Source organism: Cervus canadensis, chromosome 4, assembly GCF_019320065.1.
Source record: "Cervus canadensis isolate Bull #8, Minnesota chromosome 4, ASM1932006v1, whole genome shotgun sequence".
Lineage (NCBI taxonomy): Eukaryota > Metazoa > Chordata > Mammalia > Artiodactyla > Cervidae > Cervus > Cervus canadensis.
The window spans coordinates 101,832,932-101,856,846 of NC_057389.1; the positions used below are offsets into that span (position 1 = coordinate 101,832,932).

Consider the following 23,915-nt stretch of genomic DNA (forward strand, 5'->3'; position numbering starts at 1 on the left):
ATTGTGTGTGTGTATATATATACATATATATATACATACACATATATATCTTTCATTATGTTGTAGACATAAAACAATGTTTTATGTATATATATGTATATATACTAATACATATATTAAATACATGCCAATTTTTAAAATCATAAATATAGGACTGGAATTTTAGGAAATAGATTCCTGCCTTGATAGAAATAATTATACGCCAACCCAGGTTGGATGCATGAGACAAGTGCTCGGGGCTGGTGCACTGGGATGACCCAGAGGGATGGAATGAGGAGGGAGGTGGGAGGGTGGTTCAGGATGGGGAACACATGTAAATCCATGGCTGATTCATGTCAATGTATGGCAGAAACCACTACAATATTGTAAAGTAATTAGCCTCCAACTAATAAAAATAAATAAAAAAAAAAGAAATAATTATATGATTTCTTTGCTTTAGTTTATTCACCTGATGAGTCGGATGATAGGTTTTCTGATGTTGAACCACTCTTGTCATTTATGGGAGAAGTCAAAACACGTTACCATCATACACTATTTTTGAAAAAAGAATGGATTTGACTAGGTTATGTCTTCTTAAGAGTTTTAAAAAATCTGCATGGGTAGGTGAAATGGACCCATAATTTTCATTTCTTATTAACATTCAATCTGATTTAGAACCAAGATTCCATTAACTTAATGAAACAGGGAGAGCATATTTTATATGATTTTTCTGGCTTTTAAAAATGAGTATAAGGTACTCCTTAACTGTTCCTTAAAAATTTAAGAGAGATTACCTGAAAACCCACTAGGGCCAAGGTTATTGAGGAATGACTGCATTTCATTAAATTTTTCAGTTTCCTCAAAATTGACTTGAGTCACCAAGGTCTCTATTTTTTCTTGCACCAGACTTGGAATTTTATAGTTTTCTAAGCTACATTTCCCTATATATTCTAAATTTATTTCCTTAGTGTATTATTTCAAATTTCCTAACTTGTATTTTTATATATTTATTAATTTAAAAATATCCATTATTTCTCTAGCTATTTTTCAATTTTAATTTTTGTGTTTTCTTATTGGCATCTTCTCCTTGTTTTTTTCTTCCATTTATTTTTATTAGTTGAAGGCTAATTACTTTACAATATTGTAGTGGTTTCTGCCATACATTGACATGAATCAGCCATGGATTTACATGTGTTCCCCATCCTGAACCACCCTCCCACCTCCCTCCTCATTCCATCCCTCTGGGTCATCCCAGTGCACCAGCCCCGAGCACTTGTCTCATGCATCCAACCTGGACTGGTGATCTGTTTCACACTTGATAATATACATGTTTCGATGCTGTTCTCTCAGATCATCCCACCCTCGCCTTCTCCCATAGAGTCCAAAAGTCTCCTTCTTTTAATCTTTTATAACAACCTGATTTTGATTTTATTAAGCATGACTTTCTTCTTGTAAAAGTTTCTCCATAAATATATTGAAAGTTGCATATTTTTCCATAGTACAAATTTAGTTTAAAATTTGACATTAGGTGCTTCAATTATTTAATTATAAAATTTTATAAAGTATTAAAATTTACTTTATATTTTACTATTGTTACAAAGTATTATTTAATACAACCTTTAGCTCCCAAACACAGTGTATCTAAGAAGCTACTGCTCAACAATGTCTACTTTTAGTGCACTCTAATCTACATCACGTTTATACTTGAAATTCATGGAAAATGTTTTTATGTCTTATATACAAGTTCAGTTTTTGTAAAAGTTCCCTGAACTCTTCAAAAAATGTTTAATCTCTCTTTGTTGAAGAGTCTAAATATATCCAATAACTAATTTATGCTGTTCTGTGCTTAGTCCCTCAGTCATGTCCAAGTCTTGGCGATCCCATGGACTGTAGCCTGCCAGGCACCTCTGTCCACGGGGATTCTCCAGGCAAGAATACTGGAGTGGTTACCATGTCCTCCTCTAGGGGATCTTCTCAACCCAGGGATAGGACCCAAGTCTCACATATTGCAGGTGGATTCTTTACCGTCTAAGTCACCATTTACAAATATTATTAATTGCATTCTAAATAATAATTCATGACTTACCTTTCTATACTTTGAGCAAATCTAGTTACATATTACATATCTATCTCATATCGATGTAGCTTTTCCTGTTTGTATCTATTTACTGAAATTATGCTGATTGTATATTATTTCCTATTCCAAAGTACACAGTTACATAGATTAGTGATATTTATGCCAATCATTATGATGTTCTTCTATACTTAAGAAAATAATTTTCTTTTTCTCTTGGAGTGTGGATGTGTGTATGTCTGTGTAATTTTTAATTTCAGTCTACACTGAAACTAAGAATGCTTTTTGTCATGCACAAAATCACAAGATCACATTTAAAATTAATATTGGGTTTGCCAAAGAGTTCATTCAGGTTTTTCCATAAGATATTACAGGAAACCCTGAATAAACTTTTTGGCCTGCTCAATAATTAAGTTAATAATGATCTCACGTTACTTATACCTAATTATTCATTCATAATATAATGAAAATTTCCTCTGTTGCCTTAAAATTAATTTACACTGGCTCATCTAAACTAGTATCCAAGCTAGGACTGTATATTGCAATCGCTTGTTATGTCAATTGTTCTGTAGCATGTTCTACCTTTGGATCTGTCTGATTGCATCTTTGTGGAGTCATGTAGCTTGCTCCTCTGTTCTTTGTACAATGATCCTTCATTCTGGCAATCAGCTTAGTGGGCACATTTGCAATCTGGTTCTGGCATGCATTCAACATTAAGCCATCACTCACTGAAAGTTCCCTTTCACACTGGCACAAGACATCCTAAGCTTGGTTTCTTTCTCAGAAGATTTCTCCATGGAAACCTGATGCTCTGAGTTGCAATTGTAAATAATTACAATTATTGTAATTGTAATTACAGAATCTTCTGTAATTATTGTTTCTCTAAATTTCATTTTGTCTGTTTTCAAAATTACTGCCTCAGCTGTCACTTGGTACATTTTTTCTGGCATATATTCTTCCATCTATTTATTTTCAAACTTTCTGTTCAGCTCATTTAGAATAGTAAATATCAATATGAAACAACACAGAAAAAAGAATACCATTAATATAATATTAAAATAAATAGAATGTATTAAATTATCAGGGAACATTAATTAATAAGAGATCATCCAAAAGCCTCCATACCTACACTGAAACCAACCACCACCCAAGAGCCAATAAGTTCCAGAGCAAGACATACCATGCAAATTCTCCAGCAACGCAGGAAAATAGCCCTGAGCGTCAACATACTGGCTGCCCAAAGTCACACCAAACCCACAGACCCATCTCAAAACTCACTACTGGACACTCCATTGCACTCCAGAGAGAAGAAATCCAGCTCCACCCACCAGAACACCAACACAAGCTTCTCTAACCAGCAAATTTCCACAAGCCAAACATCCAGCCCCACCCACTGGGAGAAACCTCCACGATAAAAAGGAACCACAGACTACCAGAATACAAAAAGGCCACCCCAAACCCAGCAATCTAAATAAGATGAAAAGGCAGAGAAATACCCAGCAGGTAAAGGAACATGAAAAATGCCCACCAAGCCAAACTAAAGAGGAAGAGATAGGGAATCTACCTGAAAAAGAATTTAGAATAATGATAATAAAAATGATCCAAAATCTTGAAAACAAAATGGAGTTACAGATAAATAACCTGGAGACAAGGATTGAGAAGATGCAAGAAATGTTTAACAAGGACCTAGAAGAAATAAAAAAGAGTCAATTAAAGATGAATAATGCAATAAATGAGATCAAAAACACTCTGGAGGGAACCAACAGTAGAATAATGGAGGCAGAAGATAGGATAAGTGAGGTAGAAGATAAAATGGTGGAAATAAATGAAGCAGAAAGGAAAAAAGAAAAAAGAATTAAAAGAAATGAGGACAACCTTAGGGACCTCTGGGACAATGTGAAATGCCCCAACATTCGAATCATAGGAGTCCCAGAAGAAGAAGACAAAAAGAAAGGCCATGAGAAGATACTCAAGGAGATAATAGCTGAAAACTTCCCCCAAATGGGGAAGGAAATAGCCACCCAAGTCCAAGAAACCCAGAGAGTCCCAAACAAGATGAACCCAAGGTGAAACACCCCAAGACACATATTAGTCAAATTAACAAAGATCAAACACAAAGAACAAATATTAAAAGCAGAAAGGGAGAAACAACAAATAACACACAAAGGGATTCCCATAAGGATAACAGCTGATCTTTCAATAGAAACTCTTCAGGCCAGAAGGGAATGGCAGGACATATTTAAAGTAATGAAAGAGAATAAGCTACAACCCAGATTACTGTACCCAGCAAGGATCTCATTCAGATATGAAGGAGAAATCAAAAGCTGTACAGACAAGCAAATGCTGAGAGAATTCAGCACCACCAAACCAGCTCTTCAACAAATGCTAAAGGATCTTCTCTAGACAGGAAACAGAGAAGGGGTGTATAAACTCGAACCCAAAACAGCAAAGTAAATGGCAGCAGGATCATACTTATCAATAATTACCTTAAATGTAAATGGGTTGAATGCCCCAACCAAAAGACAAAGACTGGTTGAATGGATACAAAAGCAAGACCCCTATATATGCTGTCTGCAAGAGACCCACCTCAAAACCAGGGACACATACAGACTGAAAGTGAAGGGCTGGAAAAAAATATTCCACCCAAATGGAGACCAAAAGAAAGCGGGAGTCACAATATTTATATCAGATAAAATAGACTTTAAAATCAAGGCTGTGAAAAGAGACAAAGAAGGACACTACATAATGATCAAAGGATTAAATATTCAATTAAAAGACAAAGATTCTTGGAGGAAAAACATTTTACAGCCTTGAGAACCAAATAAGTATTTCCTACAATAGGCACATTATTCAAGAGCATATGATGCTGATCAACTATATTTGTCTTCAATGCCTACAAAAAATGGAAACTTTTCATTTTGTAGTCATTGTTGAAAACCTAGGAGCTAAACTAGGTCTTCAGCATTTAATATACTGATCTCATTTTATTTTTATCACATTATGGAATGATAACAATTATTATGATTTACTCCATCTTACTCATGAAAATTTTGAGGCCCAGAAAAATTAAGAAGGTAGTTATGTAGTACAGAAGTCTTCAATTAGCATTTAACCTATGTTGGAGCCTCTGTTTTAACTACTGGGACTTCATTCTGCTTCTCATCTCTCCAGATGCAGCATCCTTGTCTGGTCAGAACTACAGCACAGTGTCTGAATTCATCCTCATCGGCTTCTCCAACTTCCCTCAGCAGCTTCTGCCCTCCTTCTTCCTGCTGTACCTGCTGATGTACCTGTTCACACTGCTGGGGAACCTGCTCATCATGGGCACAATCTGGAGGGAGCACAGCCTCCACACCCCCATGTACCTCTTCCTGTGTGCCCTCTCCATCTCTGAGATCCTGTTCACTGTTGCAGTCACCCCTCGCATGCTGGCGGACATGCTGTCCTCCCACCGCCCCATCACCTTTGTGGCCTGTGCCAGCCAGATGTTCTTCTCCTTTACGTTTGGCTTCACCCACTCCTTCCTGCTCATGATCATGGGCTATGACCGCTATGTGGCCATCTGCCACCCCCTGCGCTACAACGTGCTCATGAGCCCCCGTGACTGTGCCCGCCTTGTGTCCTGCTGCTGGGCTGGTGGCTCAGTCATGGGGATGATGGTGACACTCATAGTTTTTCATCTCACCTTCTGTAGGTCTAATAAGATTTACCATTTTGCCTGTCATGTCCTTGCTCTCTTGAAGTTGGCCTGTGGGAAGGAGATAGCCTCTGTCACCATGGGTGTGATCCTGGTCTGTGTCACGGCCCTGCTGGGGTGCTTATTCTTCATCATCCTCTCCTATGTCTTCATCGTGGCTGCCATCTTGAGGATCCCCTCTGCTGAGGGCCGGCACAAGACCTTCTCCACCTGTGTCTCCCACCTCACCATAGTGGTCGTGCACTACGGTTTTGCCTCCATCATCTACCTCAAGCCCAAAGGCCCCCATTCTATGGACAGTAACACACTCATGGCCACCACCTACACAGTCTTCACCCCCTTTCTTAGTCCCATCATTTTCAGTCTCAGGAATAAGGAGCTGAAGAACGCCATACAGAGAAGCTTCCGCAGAAAATTCTCTTCTCTAAGCTCCTGATGACCAGTTTGGTGGTGAAGAATCTCCACTCCATACTAGCTACTTATTTCCCCCATTTGCAATCCTTTGGCACCACTCTTTCATGACACAGTGTGATAAACTCCATTCCATCATCTATGGCTTAAAACATATATCTATGTGTCATGTAGGGAGCATCCCATGAATGAGTGTTGGCCTTGATGCCCATGGTTCTTTCTGAATGGACAAGCAAGAAAAGACTTTAGTTTTCTCTTTACCCACCAATATAAAATAAAAAACAGTAACAGAAAATAATTGTAAAAATAAACAAACATTGAAAATTTTCTCTATATCAAGCACCATGTCCACCATGTTGAAGTGTTTTATAACTATCTTTTTGTTATGACAAATGTTAAAAAAAAAAGAGAAAGAATAAATGATTTGTCTCCATGGAAACTGTTTACTAATTACAGGGCTATGAGAGAGAAGAAGTAGAATGGAAAATGAAGGAGGGAGAGAGAGTAAGAAAGAAAGAGTGATTTAGAGGAGAAAGAAGGGTGGTAGAGGGAAGGAGAAAGGGAAGAGGTATCAATGCTTAGGTGAGCACGTACACATGTTAAACGTGTGTTGTTATCTCATGTCTTACAGAAATCCTTTTCCCACAGTTAAATTTCAGTAACATATGCATTTCTCATTACTGTGTTAAAATTGTATCTTTTGGGGGAGTGTGTTTAAAGGGCAGAGGGCTATCTCAAGATGGCACAAAGAAAGAACAGAGGCTACCTACAGGCTTCTTCATTATGGAGAAAGGAAATGTTGGTGGAGTTCATATAACATGTGAATAAATAAAGTCCTTTGGACCTTTGTATCTGTTTGACTCCCATGCTGATTTCATCATCATCTAACATATGATTGAGAATCCAGGAATTCACATTCCTCTGTCACTGGTCATCTCATTAGCATACAAAAGACACTCTTATCACAGGGTCAGAGGCCAAGGACAACAACAAAACTCCAAATGTTTGTCTTTTATAACATAACAAGGAGGCATATGTGAATGTCAGACTATGTGACTAGGTCACCAGGACCATGGGGATAGGGTGGAATTTGATTGAGAAGAGAAGTAAGATGATCCAATTTGACCAGAGATGCTGAACACTTAAAATGCCCAAGAGAAACCAGTATCCAAGATTCAGCTCCAAATCACGCTTGTTTGGGAAGCCCTCCAGCTGCCCTCACCCCAGGGCAGAGTCACTGATTCTCACTTGGGATTTCTCCAGCTCCCGCCTGCCCTCTGACCCTTCCTTGGTCCCAAGGTGATGACGGTGTCTGTGTCCAACCTAGTCTCCTCAATGACTGGGAGCTTCTCAGCCCTGAAAATGGGCTGAGATTTCTCTGAGTACAGAAAGCAGAGAGTCTTTTTGTGTGTGGATATTTTTGGAGGAAATTTAGAGGCAGCAGTCCCTGAAGATCCCTTGTGGCCCCTCCCAGCCTCTCCAGACCCTGAGGACAGATCTTCTAGGCTGGCATCCTGAAGAGACCCTAGGGAGCAGCCAGCAGGAAAGGCTACAGCAGAAATAAGCTGACAGTTTCTGTTCTAGGAGGTCTCATCCCACCCCGGCCTTTGGGTACCACTGATAGCATCGAGCAGCAGAGGTTCTTCTGCCCCTCCCTCCTGACCACTTTATGTAAAAGGCAGGCCAGGCTGAGGGGGACCTGGAGGGAATGGTAAGAAGGAAGAATCCTACGATTGTGGGAAGCATTGCCCGGCCTGGGGATGGATGTCAGTCCTGGGGAGAAGGTCGTTAGGGAAGAGCTCCATCTTCAGAGTCTGCCTGAGGTCTTCTCATTGTGTCCATCTGAGTCTTTAGCTCTCACCCAATGTAGGTGCCCTTTGCAGTTTGTGGGTCAGTGGTTCTCAGACCCAAGTCTTTGGAGTACTTACATTTCTGGTTAACTCCAGCTCTTTTCTAACAGAGGTATTTCAAGTGTGATGTGAAGACTTCTGGGCGTCCCTGACAACTCTTCTGCAGGTCCATGATATCCTTAACAATGAGAATGTTTTTCATCATCTACTTCAACTAAATCAACATGTTTTAGACTGAATGAAGAAGCAGACACTGCCATCAAACTGTCTTCTACAAGGCAGATATTAGGTATATTCAAAAAAATTGTCAACAAAGCCTCTCTTCTCACTCTTAAGTTTTTTTGAAAATGTTACTTGACTAAAAAATGTTACTTAAATTAGCATGTGTTACGTTTATTAGTGTTCTTTTAAATGTACTAATAGTTAAATATTTTTAATTCCTGGTTTTAATTTCTAATCTAGTAAAAATTGATAGTTATAATCCACTCAAACAAAAACCCTTTAGGGGCCTCAGTAATTTTTTAGTGTAAAGATATCCTGAGACCAAAATGCTTGAGAGTGGTTTCTGTATAGCTTGTGTTGCTAGTGGGAGTTTTATCTTAATTTTGACTTAAATTGTATGCTTTGAATGATTGTTAGATGTAATATTATGAGAAAGATCATGAATCTTTGGAAGTTGATCTTTCTTTATGTAGCCTTGTGATCTCTTATTGTTCTAACATGTTACATCTTTATTCTTTTATCTTTTCTAGATAGATGCTCAGGTCTTCCCTTCCAATCCTTATGTATCTTCTTTTTTCCCTTGTAGCACCACTCATGACTTTCAGTTCCGTGTTAAAGAACAGCAGAGACAGTAAGTATGCTTGGCTTGTTCTTGATCCTAAGATAATGCATCTAGTTCCCCCATGAGTATACTACTTGCTGGTTTTATGGTGTATTTTCTTTTCTTAAATTTATTTTTATTGGAATTCAGTTGCTTTACTATGTTATTATAGCTTCTGCTGTAGAGCAAAGTGAATCAGCTATATGTATACATATGAAAAAGTAAAAGTGTTAGTTGCTTGGTCATGTCCAACTCTTTGTGACCCCATGGACCATAGCCCAACAGGCTCTGTCCATGGAATTCTCCAAGCAAGAATACTGGAGTGGTTGGCCATTCTCTTCTCCAAGGGATCTTCTTGACCCAGGAATTGAAACTGGGTCTCTTGCATTGCAGGTGGATTCTTTACAATCTAAGCCATCAAGATGATCCCTGTATACACACATCCTCTCTTTTTTGGACTTTATAGTATATATTCTTAATCTAGTTATGAAAGTCACCCTCCCACATGGTCAAAAGAGTTTTTTTTTAAATTGTGATTAAAATTTGAATATTAGAGCAATATTCCTGCCTCATTTGGAATATTAATAAATAAATGATTTTTCTTTTATAGCTTATTCATGTAGTGAATCACATGATAGATTTTCTGATGTTGAACCATCCTTGTCATTAATAGGATAAATCAAAGCTACATGATCATAATATATTACTTTTAGTACCATGAGATTTTACTGGGTTATATCCTACTATGAATTTTTAAATATGCATGAGCAGATAAAATGAGCTCATAATTATCTTCTCTTACAAAGATTCTTCCCTGGTTTTAGAATCAAGATTGCATTAACCTGATGCAATGAGCTGGGCAATTTCATGTATTTTTCTGTTTGTTGAAGAACATGCATATGATACTCACCCACTGTTCCTTAAAAGTTTAGAGAGCTTACTTGCAAACGCAACTGTGGAAATGATTTTAGGGAGGAAAGCTTTTTAACTAACTAAAACTTTTAAAACTTTTAAAAAATATTTATGTATCTGGGACCACTAATTTGTCTTGTTCCAGTTTTGGAATTTTACATTCTTCTAAGAGTTCATTCATTTCATCTAGAGTTTCATATTTGTTGACATACTGTTTTACTATTTTTATTAATTTCCAATACTCATTACATTTATATTTACTTCCCAATTTTAATTTCATGTTTTGTTGTTGGTATCTTCTCTTTCTGTCTATCTTATTAATCCTTTCCAATAACCTAATTTGACTTTATTTAAGCACAATTTTTTCCTGGATAAAATTTCTTAATAAAATATCTAAATTTGTATATTTAACTCCATTATCATTTTAGCCTAAAATTTTGACATTTGATGTTTAAACTATTCAATTAGAAATATTTCTGAATTCATTTTATGATGCACTTTTGAAAGAAAAAGTTATAATGAGAACCCAGTGGCCAAACTATGTCTTAAGCACTTGATACACCTAAGCAATTAATTTCAGTTTATTTTCATCACAACACTGAATAGTAAGAAATATTATGGTTTCACCCATTTTACTGATGAAGATGGTGAGACCCAGATACATTAAGGACATTTTAAAATAGTATACAGCTCATAAATTTCCATTTGATCTACATCAGAGCCTATGCTTTAACCATTGTTGATTCTATTTCTGATCTCCCCGGATGCAGCATCCTTGTCTGGTCAGAACTACAGCACAGTGTCTGAATTCATCCTCATTGGCTTCTCCAACTTCCCTCAGCAGCTCCTGCCCTCCTTCTTCCTGCTGTACCTGCTGATGTACCTGTTCACACTGCTGGGGAACCTGCTCATCATGGGCACCATCTGGAGGGAGCACAGCCTCCACACCCCCATGTACCTCTTCCTGTGTGCCCTCTCCATCTCTGAGATCCTGTTCACTGTTGCAGTCACCCCTCGCATGCTGGGGGACATGCTGTCCTCCCACCGCGCCATCACCTTTGTGGCCTGTGCCAGCCAGATGTTCTTCTCCTTTACGTTTGGCTTCACCCACTCCTTCCTGCTCATGATCATGGGCTATGACCGCTACGTGGCCATCTGCCATCCCCTGCGCTACAACGTGCTCATGAGCCCCCGTGACTGTGCCCGCCTTGTGTCCTGCTGCTGGGCTGGTGGCTCAGTCATGGGGATGATATTGACATTGAAAGTTTTTCACCTGAACTTTTGTGGGTCTAATGAGATTCACCATTTTGGCTGTCACGTGTTTGCCCTCCTGAAGTTGGCCTGTGGGAAGGAGACAGCCTCTGTCACCATGAGTGTGATCCTGGTCTGTGTCACGGCCCTGATGGGGTGCTTATTCCTCATCTTCCTCTCCTATGTCTTCATCGTGGCTGCCATCTTGAGGATCCCCTCCACTGAGGGCCGGCACAAGACCTTCTCCACCTGTGTCTCCCACCTCACCATAGTGGTCGTGCATTACGGTTTTGCCTCCATCATCTACCTCAAGCCCAAAGGCCCCCATTCGATGGACAGTAACACACTCATGGCCACCACCTACACAGTCTTCACCCCCTTTCTTAGTCCCATCATTTTCAGTCTCAGGAATAAGGAGCTGAAGAACGCCATACAGAGAAGCTTCTGCAGAAAATTCTCTTCTCTAAGCTACTGATGACCAGTTGGGAGGTGAAGAATCTCCACTCCATACTAGCTACTTATTTCTCCCCCATTTGCAATCCTTTGGCACCACTCTTTCATGACACAGTGTGATAAACTCCATCCCATCATCTCTGGCTTAGAACATATATCTATGGTCAAGTAGGGAGCATCCCATGAATGAGTGTTGACCCTGATGCCCATGGTCCTTTCTGAATGGACAAGAAAGAAAAGACTTTAGTTTTCTCTTTACCCACCAATATAAAATAAAAAACAGTAACAGAAAATAGTTATAAAAATTAACAAACATTGAAAATTTTCTCTATATCAAGCACCATGTCCAGTGTTTCATGACTATCTTTTTAGTTATGACAAATGTAAAAAAAAAGAAAGAAAGAAAAAATGATTTGTCTCCATGGAAATTGTTTACTAATTACAGGGCTATGAGAGAGAAGAAGTAGAATGGAAAATGAAGGAGGGAGAGAAAGTAAGAAAGAGTGATTTAGAGGAGAAAGAAGGGTGGTAGAGGGAAGGAGAAAGGGAAGAAGCATCAATGCTTAGGTGAGCATGTACACATCTTAAAAGTGTGTTGTTATCTCATGTTTTACAGAAATCTTTTTCCCACAGTTAAATTTCAGTAACACATACATTTCTCATTACTGTGTTAAAATTGTATCTTTTGGGGGAGTGTGTTTAAAGGGCAGAGGGCTATCTCAAGATGGTACAAAGAGAGAACAGAGGCTACCTACAGGTATCTTCATTATGCAGAAAGGAAATGTTGGTGGAGTTCACATAACATGTGAATAAATAAAGTCCTTTGGACCTTTGTATCTGTTTGACTCCCATGCTGATTTCATCATCATCTAACATATGATTGAGAATCCAGGAATTCACATTCCTCTGTCACTGGTCATCTCATTAGCATACAAAAGACACTCTTATCACAGGGTCAGAGGCCAAGGACAACAACAAAACTCCAAATGTTTGTCTTTTATAACATAACAAGGAGGCATATGTGAATGTCAGACTATGTGACTAGGTCACCAGGACCATGGGGATAGGGTGGAATTTGATTGAGAAGAGAAGTAAGATGATCCAATTTGACCAGAGATGCTGAACACTTAAAATGCCCAAGAGAAACCAGTATCCAAGATTCAGCTCCAAATCACCCTTGTCTGGGAAGCCCTCCAGCTGCCCTCACCCCAGGGCAGAGTCACTGATTCTCACTTGGGATTTCTCCAGCTCCCGCCTACCCTCTGACCCTTCCTTGATCCCAAGGTGATGACGGTGTCTGTGTCCAACCTAGTCTCCTCAATGACTGGGAGCTTCTCAGCCCTGAAAATGGGCTGAGATTTCTCTGAGTACAGAAAGCAGGAAGTCTTTTTGTGTGTGGATATTTGGAGGAAATTTAGAGGCAGCAGTCCCTGAAGATCCCTTGTGGCCTCTCCTAACCTCTCCAGACCCTGAGGACAGATCTTCTAGGCTGGCATCCTGAAGAGACCCTAGGGAGCAGCCAGCAGGAAAGGCTACAGCAGAAATAAGCAGACAGTTTCTGTTCTAGGAGGTCTCATCCCACCCCGGCCTGTGGGTACCACTGATAGCACCAAGCAGCAGAGATTCTTCTGCCCCTCCCTCCTGCCCTTCCCTTCATGTAAAAGACAGGCCAGGCTGAGGGGGACCTGGAGGGAATGGTAGGAAGGAAGAACCCTATGATTGTGGGAAGCATTGCCCAGCCTGGGGATGGAGGTCAGTCCTGGGGAGAAGGTCGTTAGGGAAGAGCTCCATCTTCAGAGTCTGCCTGAGGTCTTCTCAGTGTGTCCATCTGAGTCTTTAGCTCTCACCCAATGTAGGTGCCCTTTGCAGTTTGTGGGTCAGTGGTTCTCAGACCCAAGTCTTTGGAGTACTTACATTTCTGGTTAACTCCAGCTCTTTTCTAACAGAGGTATTTCAAGTGTGATGTGACGACTTCTGGGGGCCCCTGACAGCTTTTCTGTGGGTCCGTGAGATCCTTAACAATGAGAATGTTTTTCATCATCTACTTCAACTAAATCAACATGTTTTAGACTGAATGAAGAAGCAGACACTGCCATCAAACTGTCTTCTACAAGGCAGATATTAGGTGTATTCAAAAAAATTGTCAACAAAGCCACTCTTCTCACTCTTAAGTTTTTTTGAAAATGTTACTTGACTAAAAAATGTTACTTAAATTAGCATGTGCTTGGTTTAATAGTGTTCTTTTAAATGTATTAATAATTAAATATTTTTTAATTCTTGGTTTTAATTTCTAATCTAGTAAAAATTGATAGTTATAATCCACTCAAACAAAAACCCTTTAGGGGCCTCAGTAATTTTTTAGTATAAAGATATCCTGAGACCAAAATGCTTGAGAGTGGTTTCTGTATAGCTTGTGTTGCTAGTGGGAGTTTTATCTTAATTTTGACTTAAATTGTATGCTTTGAATGATTATTAGATGTAATATTATGAGAGAGATCATGAATCTTTGGAAGTTGATCTTTCTTTATGTAGCCTTGTGATCTCTTATTGTTCTAACATGTTACATCTTTATTCTTTTATCTTTTCTAGATAGATGCTCAGGTCTTCCCTTCCAATCCTATGTATCTTCTTTTTTCCCCTGTAGCACCACTCATGACTTTCAGTTCCGTGTTAAAGAACAGCAGAGACAGTAAGTATGCTTGGCTTGTTCTTGATCCTAAGACAATGCATCTAGTTCCCCCATGAGTATACTACTTGCTGGTTTTATGGTGTATTTTCTTTTCTTAAATTTATTTTTATTGGAATTCAGTTGCTTTACTATGTTATTATAGCTTCTGCTGTAGAGCAAAGTGACTCAGCTATAAGTATACATATGAAAAAGTGAAAGTGTTAGTTGCTTGGTCATGTCCAACTCTTTGTGACCCCATGGACCATAGCCCATCAGGCTCCTCTGTCCATGGAATTCTCCAAGCAAGAATACTGGAGTGGTTGGCCATTCTCTTCTCCAAGGGATCTTCTTGACCCAGCTATTGAAACTGGGTCTCTTGCATTGTAGGTGGATTCTTTACAATCTAAGCCATCAAGAAGATCCCTGTATACACACATCTTCTCTTTTTTGGACTTTATAGTATATATTCTTAATCTAGTTATGAAAGTCACCCTCCCACATGGTCAAAAGAGTTTTTTAAAATATCGTGAATACCCATCAGCAGATGAATGGATAAGGAAGCTGTGGTACATATACACCATGGAATATTACTCAGCCATTAAAAAGAATTCATTTGAACCAGTCCTAATGAGATGGATGAAGCTGGAGCCCATTATACAGAGTGAAGTAAGCCAGAAAGATAAAGAACATTACAGCATACTAACACATATATATGGAACTTAGAAAGGTGATAACGATAACCCTATATGCAAAACAGAAAAAGAGACACAGAAATACAGAACAGACTTTTGAACTCTGTGGGAGAAGGTGAGGGTGGGATATTTCAAAAGAACAGCATGTATACTATCTATGGTGAAACAGATCACCAGCCCAGGTGGGATGCATGAGACAAGTGCTCCAGCCTGGTGCACTGGGAAGACCCAGAGGAATCGGGTGGAGAGGGAGGTGGGAAGGGGATCGGGATTGGGAATAAAGACCTGCCCTCTGTAGTTGAAATAAAAAAAAAAAAATATCGTGAATAAAATTTGAATATTAGAGCAATATTCCTGCCTTATTTGGAATAGTAACAAATAAATGATTTTTCTTTTATAGCTTATTCATGTAGTGAATCACATGATAGTTTTTCTGATGTTGAACCATCCTTGTCATTAATAGGATAAATCAAGCTACATGATCATAATATATTACTTTTAGTACCATGAGATTTTACTGGGTTATATCCTACTATGAATTTTTAAATATGCATGAATAGATAAAATGAGCTCATAATTATCTTCTCTTACAAAGATTCTTCCCTGGTTTTAGAATCAAGATTGCATTAAACTGATGCAATGAGCTGGGCAATTTCATGTATTTTTCTGTTTGTTGAAGAACATGCATATGATACTCACCCACTGTTCCTTAAAAGTTTAGAGAGCTTACTTGCAAACGCAACTGTGGAAATGATTTTAGGGAGGAAAGCTTTTTAACTAACTAAAACTTTTAAAACTTTTAAAAAATATTTATGTATCTGGGACCACTAATTTGTCTTGTTCCAGTTTTGGAATTTTACATTCTTCTAAGAGTTCATTCATTTCATCTAGAGTTTCATATTTGTTGACATACTGTTTTACTATTTTTATTAATTTCCAATACTCATTACATTTATATTTACTTCCCAATTTTAATTTCATGTTTTGTTGTTGGTATCTTCTCTTTCTGTCTGTCTTATTAATCCTTTCCAATAACCTAATTTGACTTTATTTAAGCACAATTTTTTCCTGGATAAAATTTCTTAATAAAATATCTAAATTTGTATATTTAACTCCATTATCATTTTAGCCTAAAATTTTGACATTTGATGTTTAAACTATTCAATTAGAAATATTTCTGAATTCATTTTAGGATATACTTTTGAAAGAAAAAATTATAATGAGAACCCAGTGGCCAAACTATGTCTTAAGCACTTGATACACCTAAGCAATTAATTTCAGTTTATTTTCATCACAACACTGAATAGTAAGAAATATTATGGTTTCACCCATTTTACTGATGAAGATGGTGAGACCCAGATACATTAAGGACATTTTAAAATAGTATACAGCTCTTAAATTTCCATTTGATCTACATCAGAGCCTATGCTTTAACCATTGTTGATTCTGTTTCTGATCTCCCCAGATGCAGCATCCTTGTCTGGTCAGAACTACAGCACAGTGTCTGAATTCATCCTCATCGGCTTCTCCAACTTCCCTCAGCAGCTCCTGCCCTCCTTCTTCCTGCTGTACTTGGTGATGTACCTGTTCACACTGCTGGGGAACCTGCTCATCATGGGCACCATCTGGAGGGAGCACAGCCTCCACACCCCCATGTACCTCTTCCTGTGTGCCCTCTCCATCTCTGAGATCCTGTTCACTGTTGCAGTCACCCCTCGCATGCTGGGGGACATGCTGTCCTCCCACCGCGCCATCACCTTTGTGGCCTGTGCCAGCCAGATGTTCTTCTCCTTTACGTTTGGCTTCACCCACTCCTTCCTGCTCATGATCATGGGCTATGACCGCTACGTGGCCATCTGCCACCCCCTGCACTACAACGTGCTCATGAGCCCCCGTGACTGTGCCCGCCTTGTGTCCTGCTGCTGGGCTGGTGGCTCAGTCATGGGGATGATACTGACATTGATAGTTTTTCACCTCACCTTTTGTGGGTCTAATGAGATTCACCATTTTGGCTGTCACGTGTTTGCCCTCCTGAAGTTGGCCTGTGGGAAGGAGACAGCCTCTGTCACCATGAGTGTGATCCTGGTCTGTGTCACGGCCCTGATGGGGTGCTTATTCCTCATCTTCCTCTCCTATGTCTTCATCGTGGCTGCCATCTTGAGGATCCCCTCCACTGAGGGCCGGCACAAGACCTTCTCCACCTGTGTCTCCCACCTCACCATAGTGGTCGTGCACTACGGTTTTGCCTCCATCATCTACCTCAAGCCCAAAGGCCCCCATTCGATGGACAGTAACACACTCATGGCCACCACCTACACAGTCTTCACCCCCTTTCTTAGTCCCATCATTTTCAGTCTCAGGAATAAGGAGCTGAAGAACGCCATACAGAGAAGCTTCTGCAGAAAATTCTCTTCTCTAAGCTACTGATGATCAGTTGGGAGGTGAAGAATCTCCACTCCATACTAGCTACTTATTTCTCCCCCATTTGCAATCCTTTGGCACCACTCTTTCATGACACAGTGTGATAAACTCCATCCCATCATCTCTGGCTTAGAACATATATCTATGGTCAAGTAGGGAGCATCCCATGAATGAGTGTTGACCCTGATGCCCATGGTCCTTTCTGAATGGACAAGAAAGAAAAGACTTTAGTTTTCTCTTTACCCACCAATATAAAATAAAAAACAGTAACAGAAAATAGTTATAAAAATTAACAAACATTGAAAATTTTCTCTATATCAAGCACCATGTCCAGTGTTTTATGACTATCTTTTTAGTTATGACAAATATAAAAAATAAAAAAAGAAAGAAAGAATAAATGATTTGTCTCCATGGAAATTGTTTACTAATTACAGGGCTATGAGAGAGAAGAAGTAGAATGGAAAATGAAGGAGGGAGAGAAAGTAAGAAAGAAAGAGTGATTTAGAGGAGAAAGAAGGGTGGTAGAGGGAAGGAGAAAGGGAAGAAGCATCAATGCTTAGGTAAGCATGTACACATGTTAAAAGTGTGTTGTTATCTCATGTTTTACAGAAATCTTTTTCCCACAGTTAAATTTCAGTAACACATACATTTCTCATTACTGTGTTAAAATTGTATCTTTTGGGGGAGTGTGTTTAAAAGGCAGAGGGCTATCTCAAGATGGTACAAAGAGAGAACAGAGGCTACCTACAGGTATCTTCATTATGCAGAAAGGAAATGTTGGTGGAGTTCACATAACATGTGAATAAATAAAGTCCTTTGGACCTTTGTATCTGTTTGACTCCCATGCTGATTTCATCATCGTCTAACATATGATTGAGAATCCAGGAATTCACATTCCTCTGTCACTGGTCATCTCATTAGCATACAAAAGACACTCTTATCACAGGGTCAGAGGCCAAGGACAACAACAAAACTCCAAATGTTTGTCTTTTATAACATAACAAGGAGGCATATGTGAATGTCAGACTGTGACTAGGTCACCAGGACCATGGGGATAGGGTGGAATTTGATTGAGAAGAGAAGTAAGATGATCCAATTTGACCAGAGATGCTGAACACTTAAAATGCCCAAGAGAAACCAGTATCCAAGATTCAGCTCCAAATCACCCTTGTCTGGGAAGCCCTCCAGCTGCCCTCACCCCAGGGCAGAGTCACTGATTCTCACTTGGGATTTCTCCAGCTCCCGCCTACCCTCTGACCCTTCCTTGATCCCAAGGTGATGACGGTGTCTGTGTCCAACCTAGTCTCCTCAATGACTGGGAGCTTCTCAGTCCTGAGAATGGGCTGAGATTTCTCTGAGAACAGAAAGAAGGAAGTCTTTTTGTGTGTGGATATTTGGAGGAAATTTAGAGGCAGCAGTCCCTGAAGATCCCTTGTGGCCCCTCCTAACCTCTCCAGACCCTGAGGACAGATCTTCTAGGCTGGCATCCTGAAGAGACCCTAGGGAGCAGCCAGCAGGAAAGGCTACAGCAGAAATAAGCTGACAGTTTCTGTTCTAGGAGGTCTCATCCCACCCCGGCCTGTGGGTACCACTGATAGCACCAAGCAGCAGAGATTCTTCTGCCCCTCCCTCCTGCCCTTCCCTTCATGTAAAAGACAGGCCAGGCTGAGGGGGACCTGGAGAGAATGGTAGGAAGGAAGAACCCTATGATTGTGGGAAGCATTGCCCAGCCTGGGGATGGAGGTCAGTCCTGGGGAGAAGGTCGTTAGGGAAGAGCTCCATCTTCAGAGTCTGCCTGAGGTCTTCTCAGTGTGTCCATCTGAGTCTTTAGCTCTCACCCAATGTAGGTGCCCTTTGCAGTTTGTGGGTCAGTGGTTCTCAGACCCAAGTCTTTGGAGTACTTACATTTCTGGTTAACTCCAGCTCTTTTCTAACAGAGGTATTTCAAGTGTGATGTGACGACTTCTGGGGGCCCCTGACAGCTTTTCTGTGGGTCTGTGAGATCCTTAACAATGAGAATGTTTTTCATCATCTACTTCAACTAAATCAACATGTTTTAGACTGAATGAAGAAGCAGACACTGCCATCAAACTGTCTTCTACAAGGCAGATATTAGGTGTATTCAGAAAAATTGTCAACAAAGCCACTCTTCTCACTCTTAAGTTTTTTTGAAAATGTTACTTGACTAAAAAATGTTACTTAAATTAGCATGTGTTACGTTTATTAGTGTTCTTTTAAATGTACTAATAATTAAATATTTTTTAATTCTTGGTTTTAATTTCTAATCTAGTAAAAATTGATAGTTATAATCCACTCAAACAAAAACCCTTTAGGGGCCTCAGTAATTTTTTAGTATAAAGATATCCTGAGACCAAAATGCTTGAGAGTGGTTTCTGTATAGCTTGTGTTGCTAGTGGGAGTTTTATCTTAATTTTGACTTAAATTGTATGCTTTGAATGATTATTAGATGTAATATTATGAGAAAGATCATGAATCTTTGGAAGTTGATCTTTCTTTATGTAGCCTTGTGATCTCTTATTGTTCTAACATGTTACATCTTTATTCTTTTATCTTTTCTAGATAGATGCTCAGGTCTTCCCTTCCAATCCTTATGTATCTTCTTTTTTCCCCTGTAGCACCACTCATGACTTTCAGTTCCGTGTTAAAGAACAGCAGAGACAGTAAGTATGCTTGGCTTGTTCTTGATCCTAAGACAATGCATCTAGTTCCCCCATGAGTATACTACTTGCTGGTTTTATGGTGTATTTTCTTTTCTTAAATTTATTTTTATTGGAATTCAGTTGCTTTACTATGTTATTATAGCTTCTGCTGTAGAGCAAAGTGAATCAGCTATATGTATACATATGAAAAAGTGAAAGTGTTAGTTGCTTGGTCATGTCCAACTCTTTGTGACCCCATGGACCATAGCCCATCAGGCTCCTCTGTCCATGGAATTCTCCAAGCAAGAATACTGGAGTGGTTGGCCATTCTCTTCTCCAAGGGATCTTCTTGACCCAGCTATTGAAACTGGGTCTCTTGCATTGTAGGTGGATTCTTTACAATCTAAGCCATCAAGAAGATCCCTGTATACACACATCTTCTCTTTTTTGGACTTTATAGTATATATTCTTAATCTAGTTATGAAAGTCACCCTCCCACATGGTCAAAAGAGTTTTTTAAAATATCGTGAATACCCATCAGCAGATGAATGGATAAGGAAGCTGTGGTACATATACACCATGGAATATTACTCAGCCATTAAAAAGAATTCATTTGAACCAGTCCTAATGAGATGGATGAAGCTGGAGCCCATTATACAGAGTGAAGTAAGCCAGAAAGATAAAGAACATTACAGCATACTAACACATATATATGGAATTTAGAAAGGTGATAACGATAACCCTATATGCAAAACAGAAAAAGAGACACAGAAATACAGAACAGACTTTTGACTCTGTGGGAGAAGGTGAGGGTGGGATATTTCAAAAGAACAGCATGTATACTATCTATGGTGAAACAGATCACCAGCCCAGGTGGGATGCATGAGACAAGTGCTCCAGCCTGGTGCACTGGGAAGACCCAGAGGAATCGGGTGGAGAGGGAGGTGGGAAGGGGATCGGGATTGGGAATAAAGACCTGCCCTCTGTAGTTGAAATAAAAAAAAAAAAATATCGTGAATAAAATTTGAATATTAGAGCAATATTCCTGCCTTATTTGGAATAGTAACAAATAAATGATTTTTCTTTTATAGCTTATTCATGTAGTGAATCACATGATAGTTTTTCTGATGTTGAACCATCCTTGTCATTAATAGGATAAATCAAGCTACATGATCATAATATATTACTTTTAGTACCATGAGATTTTACTGGGTTATATCCTACTATGAATTTTTAAATATGCATGAATAGATAAAATGAGCTCATAATTATCTTCTCTTACAAAGATTCTTCCCTGGTTTTAGAATCAAGATTGCATTAACCTGATGCAATGAGCTGGGCAATTTCATGTATTTTTCTGTTTGTTGAAGAACATGCATATGATACTCACCCACTGTTCCTTAAAAGTTTAGAGAGCTTACTTGCAAACGCAACTGTGGAAATGATTTTAGGGAGGAAAGCTTTTTAACTAACTAAAACTTTTAAAACTTTTAAAAAATATTTATGTATCTGGGACCACTAATTTGTCTTGTTCCAGTTTTGGAATTTTACATTCTTCTAAGAGTTCATTCATTTCATCTAGAGTTTCATATTTGTTGACATACTGTTTTACTATTTTTATTAATTTCCAATACTCATTACATTTATATTTACTTCCCAATTTTAATTTCATGTTTTGTTGTTGGTATCTTCTCTTTCTGTCTATCTTATTAATCCTTTCCAATAACCTAATTTGACTTTATTTAAGCACAATTTTTTCCTGGATAAAATTTCTTAATAAAATATCTAAATTTGTATATTTAACTCCATTATCATTTTAGCCTAAAATTTTGACATTTGATGTTTAAACTATTCAATTAGAAATATTTCTGAATTCATTTTATGATGCACTTTTGAAAGAAAAAGTTATAATGAGAACCCAGTGGCCAAACTATGTCTTAAGCACTTGATACACCTAAGCATTTAATCTCAGTTTATCTTCATCACAAGACTGAATAGTAAGAAATATTATGGTTTCACCCATTTTACTGGTGAAGATGGTGAGACCCAGATACATTAAGGACATTTTAAAATAGTATACAGCTCATAAATTTCCATTTGATCTACATCAGAGCCTATGCTTTAACCATTGTTGATTCTATTTCTGATCTCCCCGGATGCAGCATCCTTGTCTGGTCAGAACTACAGCACAGTGTCTGAATTCATCCTCATCGGCTTCTCCAACTTCCCTCAGCAGCTCCTGCCCTCCTTCTTCCTGCTGTACTTGGTGATGTACCTGTTCACACTGCTGGGGAACCTGCTCATCATGGGCACCATCTGGAGGGAGCACAGCCTCCACACCCCCATGTACCTCTTCCTGTGTGCCCTCTCCATCTCTGAGATCCTGTTCACTGTTGCAGTCACCCCTCGCATGCTGGGGGACATGCTGTCCTCCCACCACGCCATCACCTTTGTGGCCTGTGCCAGCCAGATGTTCTTCTCCTTTACGTTTGGCTTCACCCACTCCTTCCTGCTCATGATCATGGGCTATGACCGCTACGTGGCCATCTGCCACCCCCTGCGCTACAACGTGCTCATGAGCCCCCGTGACTGTGCCCGCCTTGTGTCCTGCTGCTGGGCTGGTGGCTCAGTCATGGGGATGATACTGACATTGATAGTTTTTCACCTCACCTTTTGTGGGTCTAATGAGATTCACCATTTTGGCTGTCACGTGTTTGCCCTCCTGAAGTTGGCCTGTGGGAAGGAGACAGCCTCTGTCACCCTGGGTGTGATCCTGGTCTGTGTCACGGCCCTGATGGGGTGCTTATTCTTCATCATCCTCTCCTATGTCTTCATCGTGGCTGCCATCTTGAGGATCCCCTCCACTGAGGGCCGGCACAAGACCTTCTCCACCTGTGTCTCCCACCTCACCATAGTGGTCGTGCACTACGGTTTTGCCTCCATCATCTACCTCAAGCCCAAAGGCCCCCATTCGATGGACAGTAACACACTCATGGCCACCACCTACACAGTCTTCACCCCCTTTCTTAGTCCCATCATTTTCAGTCTCAGGAATAAGGAGCTGAAGAACGCCATACAGAGAAGCTTCCGCAGAAAATTCTCTTCTCTAAGCTACTGATGACCAGTTTGGTGGTGAAGAATCTACACTCCATACTAGCTACTTATTTCTCCCCCATTTGCAATCCTTTGGCACCACTCTTTCATGACACAGTGTGATAAACTCCATTTTATCATCTCTGGCTTAGAACATATATCTATGGTCAAGTAGGGAGCATCCCATGAATGAGTGTTGGCCTTGATGCCCATGGTTCTTTCTGAATGGACAAGAAAGAAAAGACTTTAGTTTTCTCTTTACCCACCAATATAAAATAAAAAACAGTAACAGAAAATAGTTATAAAAATTAACAAACATTGAAAATTTTCTCTATATCAAGCACCATGTCCAGTGTTTTATCACTATCTTTTTAGTTATGACAAATATAAAAAATAAAAAAGAAAGAAAGAATAAATGATTTGTCTCCATGGAAATTGTTTACTAATTACAGGGCTATGAGAGAGAAGAAGTAGAATGGAAAATGAAGGAGGGAGAGAAAGTAAGAAAGAAAGAGTGATTTAGAGGAGAAAGAAGGGTGGTAGAGGGAAGGAGAAAGGGAAGAAGCATCAATGCTTAGGTAAGCATGTACACATGTTAAAAGTGTGTTGTTATCTCATGTTTTACAGAAATCTTTTTCCCACAGTTAAATTTCAGTAACACATACATTTCTCATTACTGTGTTAAAATTGTATCTTTTGGGGGAGTGTGTTTAAAAGGCAGAGGGCTATCTCAAGATGGTACAAAGAGAGAACAGAGGCTACCTACAGGTATCTTCATTATGCAGAAAGGAAATGTTGGTGGAGTTCACATAACATGTGAATAAATAAAGTCCTTTGGACCTTTGTATCTGTTTGACTCCCATGCTGATTTCATCATCGTCTAACATATGATTGAGAATCCAGGAATTCACATTCCTCTGTCACTGGTCAT

General features: G+C 39.4%; 4 protein-coding genes across 4 annotated transcripts; all 4 read left to right on the forward strand.

Annotated features, from left to right (window-relative positions):
* The first annotated feature begins 5,241 nt into the window (after positions 1-5,241).
* LOC122440660 (olfactory receptor 10H4-like) lies at positions 5,242-6,186 on the forward strand. Its single transcript, XM_043467183.1, has one exon. The coding sequence runs from the start codon at positions 5,338-5,340 to the stop codon at positions 6,184-6,186; it is 849 nt and encodes a 282-aa protein (XP_043323118.1). The 5' UTR covers positions 5,242-5,337.
* Positions 6,187-10,527: 4,341 nt separating this feature from the next.
* LOC122440661 (olfactory receptor 10H4-like) lies at positions 10,528-11,472 on the forward strand. Its single transcript, XM_043467184.1, has one exon. It carries the CDS (start codon positions 10,624-10,626, stop codon positions 11,470-11,472), a length of 849 nt encoding a protein of 282 aa, XP_043323119.1. The 5' UTR covers positions 10,528-10,623.
* A 4,820-nt stretch (positions 11,473-16,292) lies between these two features.
* Positions 16,293-17,237, forward strand: LOC122440662 (olfactory receptor 10H4-like). Its single transcript, XM_043467185.1, has one exon. It carries the CDS (start codon positions 16,389-16,391, stop codon positions 17,235-17,237), a length of 849 nt encoding a protein of 282 aa, XP_043323120.1. The 5' UTR covers positions 16,293-16,388.
* A 4,827-nt stretch (positions 17,238-22,064) lies between these two features.
* Positions 22,065-23,009, forward strand: LOC122440664 (olfactory receptor 10H4-like). The gene has a single exon (XM_043467186.1). The coding sequence runs from the start codon at positions 22,161-22,163 to the stop codon at positions 23,007-23,009; it is 849 nt and encodes a 282-aa protein (XP_043323121.1). The 5' UTR covers positions 22,065-22,160.
* The last annotated feature ends 906 nt before the right edge of the window (positions 23,010-23,915 follow it).